Below are 7,597 nucleotides of genomic sequence, written 5' to 3'. Positions count from 1 at the left end.
CGAAGACAATGTTGAAGGTTGTGAGATATGACGCAATTTTTTCTTTAACTCATGAGGAAACATTGGACCACCAATGCAAAACTGGTTCGACTTTGGGCTCAGATTATAAAACAGGTCAACTTTTCTTTAAAGATGCAATATAAATCAATTGTGTCATATTATATTATATTATATTGCATCATCTATAAAGATGTTTTGAATGAGGTTATTTTTTTTAGTGTTGTATCTAATACTATGGTAATTTTAGACCTTCCTCTCATAATACTGGTGTATCTAATACTATATTTTAATCATTTATAATTATTAAATTTAATCAGAGAAAAAATTTCTAACATTATAACTTCTTCTTAACAGAATCTTTCTGCAAATTTCTAACATTATATGTGGAAATGCTATAGAAAATTTGGAGATAGAACATGAAGAGGGAAGAAAGTTTGCATGTGGAAAAAGGAGAAGAAGACTAGGAGAAGCTCATCTAAAATCAGAATGGAAAAAGATTTGTGTGACTAACAAATTGAAAGAAAATAACAAAATTCAAATTGATATAGTGCGCAAAAAGTAAATCCTTCGTGCATGAGGAAAAGTTGGTCCACTTGATGCAAATTTTGCTATATTTTTTTAAATTTATTTTTTTGGATTTCTTTTGAATTAAACAAGTGGATAAACTTTTCCTTATGACAATGGATTGTTACTTTTAACTTCAAAAGATTTTCGTTCATCATAACGATTTGAATTTTATTATTTTCCTTCAATTTGTTAGCCGCTCAAATCTTTCTTCATTCTGATTTTAGATGCACTTCTTCTGGTGTTCCTCTTCTTATCCACATGTAAACTTTCTTCCCTCATCATCTTCTATCTTCAAATTTTCTACAGCATTTCCACATATAAACTCAACCACAAATTTTGCAGGGAGATTCTGTTAAGAAGAAATTATAATGTCAGAATTTTTTTTTGTATAATTAAATTAAATTGAGCTAGGTCAGGTTTCTCTTTCTTTCTATTTTGAAAATCAGGCACCCAGAAAAACTGTTGATGGGCCAAGCAAAAGAGAGTGGAGATGCGGAAGTAAAAGCAGAATACAGATTCTCCCATAAGTAATAATACTGTAGTATTATGTTCCTTCTCTTTTGGCTTGTCTTATTAATGTTGTCTTTTTTTCTCATGGAGGAATCAGAGGGCAAGTTGAAAGCAATTCTTGGTTACACTGAAGATGATGTGGTTTCCACCAACTTTGTGGGTGACAGCAGGTATAAACAGTTGACAAGTTAATGAACACACATGGTTGTATGGTAGTGGCATCTGTCCAACCTATTCTATTATTTATTATCTCTTTTATATCAGTTGATGCAATCCTCTACTTTTTCTCACAAGTAATGGTCTTATTTGCATATTAAGTCATATAATTTCTGTATTAACTTCTACTTTTTTTGTTTTTCATTGTTCTAGGTCAAGTATTTTCTATGCAAAGGCAGGAATTGCTTTGAATGAAAAATTTCTGAAGCTGATCACATGGTATAATAACGAGTGGGGTTACAGGTAATCCACCTTCACCTTCTACCCTTTCTTGCATAATGATTTATGGTGTAATAGTGCAGCTAGCATGAATTTGTTAAGATACAAGGTTAATGAGAGTGCGCTTGACTTCCATTTCATTGTTCATCCAACCAAAATCTAATTCTCACGAGAAAGGTAGATGCTTTACTATAAATAAACTAGTGCATGTTTAAAATATATTTGTTTATATGTTTATTTTTTCTAATGCCTACTTTGTGTGTGGTCCTGCAGCAATTACATTGTTGACTTGATTGCACACATCGTTAAGATGTCTCGTTAAGTTGCTATTACGAATTAAGATATCCTATGTTTATGTCAAACAGTAATTAAATTCACTAAGGTCAACTTAGTAATGGAGGATTTAAGTAACTTTTGTTTAAATTTCATTTTCGTTATTGTAAAAAAAAAATGTCTTGCAGCAACTTAGCTGCTTCCCGTTGGAGTGAGTGGAAGACAAAATTTCCTCCTTTCCCCTGTGTTCATACAGCATAGATTGGTCACATGTTACGGTGGCTAGATGATTTTAATTTTATATAGATACAATAATAATAATATGTTATTTTTATCTTTTTTCCAAATATTTATATTAAAAAGTAAAATGAAAATAATGTATCATTTTTATTATTAGTATCATTTGTTTGTTTGAGATGTTTAAGTGAAAAACAATAGCCGCCGCAATGTAATGAGTGCACCCGCCACTGCATACACAAATTACCTTTGATGACAAGACGAGGTAGAAACAGGGATAGCGAGATGCATCAAAGGAGGGGCTGATTTTTTTACAATTATTTAAATATTAATTTTTACAAAAAATATTTAATTTTAATTTTATATATAAAATTATAAATAAGATTCATTACTAGTAAAAAAATTACCAAATTCTTAACTATATTTTTAAATATTTTCTATTTAATTTTTCTTTTTTCTTATATATTAAAAAAAGTGTTAGGGGCAGGGCACCTGCCCCACTCGTCCCTGGGAAGAAACCTTAAACCTAAGGCCTTATCAGTGCAGAAGATTTTCTTTGTTGATTATGTTTGTAGGGAGATAAATAAATTTCAGCTTCAAAGAGTCCACACATGTCGTCAAAGGTATTAAACTTAGAATTTAAACCAAACGCAAATTGATAAAGTTAACAACCCATTTTGAGATCAAAATTTATTTCATATGTAAGGAAGTTTGATGGCTTCAGATGACCAAAATTTTCATTTCTTGGGACACAAGTGCTATAGGATGGTGTCTCACTCTATCCAATACAGGATCAAACCCAAACATCAATACATATCCACGTTTCGCTAAATATTAAAGGTTGAAAATTTCAGATAAAATTCATTGTACACCTTACCTTGTTTATATATATGGTAAAAATATAAAATCAGAGTATTAATAAAATTAAAAGATTTAATATTAAAAAATTAATATTATACTTTTATTAATACTTAAAAAGATTTAATAAATTATGGACAGATTATAAAATAAAATAAAAAAGAGTTCAGAGGAAGCATTTGTCTAGTTGTTACAGACCAAAGTTGTGATATTAAATACTCATAAATATTCTTCTATATGCTTAATAATCTAAATATTTATCGGTGTATCGCACGAGTTACTCAATACGAATTATTTTAAGCTTTAGTTTTTTCTTAAAAAACTCTGACTTGACATGTAATATTATTTGAATTTTTTTTATAATGTGATATCTCAAATAAGCTAATAAATCTACTTGTAAAAAGTTAATATGTTTAAATTTATAAGTCAAAGAATTTAAATCTTTAAAAAGACAAATATTAAATAAATATGTTTTTAAAATATTATAATAAAAATAGTATAAAAGTAACATTATTATTATATGTTAAATCTATTTTATTTAAATAACTTGAAACCTATCAAATTTAAATAAACAAACTTAAAAAGAAAAGACTTATTTGAGAACTAGAGAGTTGGAGGAAGGGAACGGAAAGAATCTTGGACTCAAAGATCCTGGTATTTTTTGAATGCCCTATATATATATATATATATATATATATATATATATATATATAGCTTGACCTGTTTTTTTTTTGTGAATATGATTTGAAGTTTTATGATAGTTCATAATAAAATTCTATTATAACCCTTTAACGGTTGTAGGGCAAGAATAAAAACAAAATTGTGTTCTCTTTTCCAATTTATTTCCATCCTTTTACTATTGAACACAGCCCCTACAACACTATACCCACTCTCGAACTTCATCATCGACCTGCTCTAAATTGCTGCGCAGAAGACCAAAGCAACCCACCACCACCCAGAAGACCAAAGCAATAGAAAACTACAACACCAAAACCTAAAACGAAACTTGCTCCAGAATCATACCCGTTTTGGTGATGCGCTTGCCCTTTGAAATCGGATTTGATAGCTAGTGGGGTCAAGGACAATTGCATATATATTTTAATATATATAGACCATTTCAATAGACTTTCATGGCCATCGTAAGAAAGAAATACACACGTAGGAACATGTGCCTCAGAATTTACTGATTTGCATACATTGATCGGATTTTGGACTCCATTAATTATTATTTACATTTTCATTAATTTGGAGAATGGTGGTGAAGAAAATGGGTGGAAGAACCCTACTTGTTATATAATAATTGGGTAGTAAATTAAGGTAGGGACTAAAGTCTCATGTGTTGGGTTTAGGATATTGTACTATTAATAAAGAGTTAGGACATTAATACAAATATAAATTTTTGGTTTGATATATCCATGTTTTGGATGGATATATATAACTGTGGAGATACATAAGAGGGGCATTAAATGAGGTAATTGCACTAGCCAATCTTATTGTAATATTTTGTCCTTTTGATTGTCCAATTACCAAATATAAATTTCTAAATAATTTTGTTCGAAGTTTTATTTATTTATTTATTTATTTTATTCACACTTCTTGACTCTTAGCACTTTAGAATAATTTTGTTTATTTTTACATGTTTCACTTCAATTAACAACACTAATTGTTCTTGGTATTTTTGCTTTGTTAATTGGTCTCTTTTCGTACTTGATAAATCCAATTACAAAAAAACTCATAAGATCATACAAAATTGTTATTTAATACAGTGGCTGATGTTATATCCTATAACAAGAAAAAAAAAATTGAAAAGCTTATTCCCCATTGTCCTTGGGATTATGATCTATTCAATGACACAGAAAAAGCTAGAAGGTAAGGATTCTTATTCTTCTTTCTGTTTTTCCACATGGCCGATGATCAACACCACTTGTTTAATACTTTGTGTCACAATTTTCATTATAGCTTCTGAATGCTAAGTATTTCATGTTGCATTAACATGGAGTAAACATATAGAATATAGTATTTTGTTAAGGAAAAACAAGTGACTGGAAGCAAAATTCAAAAATTCTCAAGAGACTTACTTTGCTGTGATAACTGCGCTCCCGCTTATCATCTTAATTGCCTTGATTAAGAGATATGCTTATTATTTGCTTTGAAATTGATTTATTGTTCTTCAATTTAAAATGAGCCTACTAAAAATAAGTATGTTTGAATGTTAAATAACTTGTAACATTTAGTAAAAATGGATTAAATTAATACGTAAATTAACCACACTTAAAGTGATAGGCACGAGCGCAGGTATCACAACAGAGTAAGTCGATTGTGATTTTTAAATTTTGTTTCCAATTACTTTTATTTCTTAACAAAATCTAAACTATATTTGTTTATTCGTCATTAATGAAACATGACATGCATTGCCTTCATAAGCAATAATGAAAATTGTGACAAATAAAGTAGTAAAATAAATTAATGGTGTTGAACACCATGTGGAAAAACATAGAGAAAAGTAAAAATCTTACCTTTTAACTTCTTCAATATTATTGAATTAATCATAATCTAGCGATTGGTGAAGGAATAATCACCTTATTTTTTCTTTCATATGATAGAACATTTGTCAATGTTAGATAACAACTATGGATGGTCTAATTATCAGTTTTTTGTTATTGCATTTACCAAGTACGAAAAAAATTCAACAAAACAAAAAAATAACGATTAGTGATTGTTTAGTAGGCGCATCCATGAGGTGTGGGTATGGGGTGGAGGACACAAAACACATAGTTTTTTATTGTGTGTTTTCGTAACAAATTTGGGTATTGGTTCTGAAGTGGTGGGAAATAAATACAACAATGCATAATACAATACATATAAGTTTCTTTCAGTTTTTAGGCTTACTGGAGTGTGGTGGGAAATCAAGAAGGTATTGGATGTCAGTTTGGTTTTCTACTGTTTGGTCAATTTGAATATCTTGAAATGTATTGATCTTTGAAGGCAACAATGACCATGTGGAACAAGTTGCAGAATCAATCAAGATCAGGTCTTGGCAATGGAGTGTTGCAAAGTAAAGTCTTGATTATCCTTTGGTGGGTTGGGTTATGAATCCACGGTCTTGTGTTGGTATACAATGATAAGGGTAGGGGATGAAGGTGGTGGGAGGGTTATTGCTGCAGTGACAAGGGAAGGGTAAGGATGTTGTGGAAGATTCGTTTGGGTGGGCAGAAGTAGTTGGGAGTAGCATATGTAATTGGAATAAGTTCATCTACGGCGTTTTGGTTAGCAAATTTAATCAAGCACATGGTAGGCAAGCAGACAAATTGTATGTTGTTGAGTGTTTGATATGATCATTGGTCATTGACAAGTGGACACAGAAAACAGATAACAAAGAATCCAGTACAAAAAGAAAGTTGATTTTTTAAAATTTATAATATTATGGGTGATGCAGGGGGTTTAATGGGTGATTTACTTGTATATTAGTTGGTCCATTTTCATTATTGTTAAAGAGATTCGACCAGGCTAATGCTCGCTGCCAATTAATGATAGTGGATATGGGATTTTTGTTTTATGGAGACTGTCTTTTGTTTTGGTATTGTTAGGGGTACCAGTGCATAGGGTGTGGATTTACATATGTTTAGAGTAAACTAGGGTGTTGAATTTAGTAGTTTCTGTTAGCGTATTAGGAAACTTGTTTACTTTCATGGTTGTCCAATTTTTGTACAACTTGTACGTAATTAGAGTTGATTAATAAATGGTTTTGCTCATAAAAAAAAAGTTTGGTGAGTCAATATAATACCTTATAAGCTAGTAGTTAGCTTATTCAATTTCTTTGGTACACAGTCTTATTTTAGTAGCTTCTATCTTAATTTCATAAGTTACTTCAACTTTAGCTTTTTAGTGAAGGATTTGCCAAGGCAAAAACATAAAATTAGGAAGAAAGAGATAGACTTAAGAGTGATTGAGATGCAAGCTATAAACTACATGCAATGAAAGCCATAAACCGTAATTGTAGAATCAAAACCAATCTTTGAGGACTTACGATGTTAAATGTTAAGAGAAACTGCGAAGGCAAAGAGTCCTACAAAGGTAGAGAAAAAGAATCAAGCACCTACGAAGGTAAAGAGAGAAACAAGGACTTGCAAAAGGCATAAACATTAAAATAAAGAGAAACAGTTAGACTTAACTCACTTAAGAATAAAGAAATACTAGTGAGAAGAAAATAGATGGTGAAAAGAAACATACCTAAGAAGAGAATTGAAATGTGAATGTGACGATGGTGATGTGAGAGTGCAAATATATGATGAAGTGGGAGTGCTAAGATAATGTGAGATCTATCCTGAAAGGGGAAAGGCAAAAAAATGGAGAATTTTTTAGTTATTAAATTAAAATAAATAAATAAACATTAACAAGGCTTCTGAATAAATTGTAGTAGCTTACTTGTTATTCTTTTAATATAGATCATAGATAATGTTGTAAAGTTCGAACCGGATTGGTCAATCCGACCTAGAATCAAACCCATGATCGATTTAGTCAAGTTATCGAATTAAAAATGCAAACAAACTGAGGTTGATGTAATTAAATTGAACCTAAACTAAATTGTACTAGCAAAACTCAATTGCCTGATTATAATTTGATGGCTAGGTTATTGAGCAAACAAATTGAACATAAACAAATTAATAAGAAATAAAAGACAAGGAAAAAGAAAAAGAAGAAGAATAAGAAAGACTAG

The 7,597-nt window shown here is 30.3% G+C and overlaps 1 protein-coding gene and 1 long non-coding RNA gene across 7 annotated transcripts; one reads left to right on the top strand and one right to left on the bottom strand.

The window, feature by feature from the left end:
• The first annotated feature begins 693 nt into the window (after window positions 1-693).
• LOC121175061 (glyceraldehyde-3-phosphate dehydrogenase, cytosolic) lies at window positions 694-6,642 on the top strand. Of its 6 annotated transcripts, none has more exons than XR_005892025.1 (4): window positions 694-827; window positions 1,014-1,094; window positions 1,175-1,247; window positions 1,447-6,642. XR_005892025.1 is itself a non-coding variant. In XM_041016562.1 (3 exons), exons 1-3 carry the CDS (start codon window positions 1,114-1,116, stop codon window positions 5,873-5,875), a joined length of 234 nt encoding a protein of 77 aa, XP_040872496.1. In that variant the 5' UTR covers window positions 910-1,113; the 3' UTR covers window positions 5,876-6,642. The 6 variants fall into 6 exon arrangements, 1 of the variants encoding a protein (XP_040872496.1); XR_005892024.1 differs by having other exon boundaries at window positions 1,168-1,247; XR_005892021.1 differs by having other exon boundaries at window positions 1,014-1,247.
• Window positions 789-7,205, bottom strand: LOC121175062 (uncharacterized). The gene is made up of 3 exons (XR_005892026.1): window positions 7,111-7,205; window positions 6,908-6,946; window positions 789-916 (listed from the first exon to the last, which is right to left on the bottom strand). It is a non-coding gene; the product is annotated as an uncharacterized lncRNA (long non-coding RNA).
• Between the last annotated feature and the right edge of the window lie 392 nt (window positions 7,206-7,597).

The sequence above is a fragment of the Glycine max genome, chromosome 6, assembly GCF_000004515.6.
Source record: "Glycine max cultivar Williams 82 chromosome 6, Glycine_max_v4.0, whole genome shotgun sequence".
Lineage (NCBI taxonomy): Eukaryota > Viridiplantae > Streptophyta > Magnoliopsida > Fabales > Fabaceae > Glycine > Glycine max.
Note: the sequence above shows the minus strand (reverse complement) of the source record. Positions and strands in the feature narration are given on the sequence as shown.

Coding starts and splice junctions, on each gene's coding strand:
- LOC121175061 (XM_041016562.1), top strand. CDS start 1,114: ATGTTCCTTCTCTTTTGGCTTGTCTTATTAATGTTGTCTTTTTTTCTC. Junction 1,248..1,446: donor AACTTTGTGGGTGACAGCAG/GTATAAACAGTT, acceptor TCATTGTTCTAG/GTCAAGTATTTTCTATGCAA.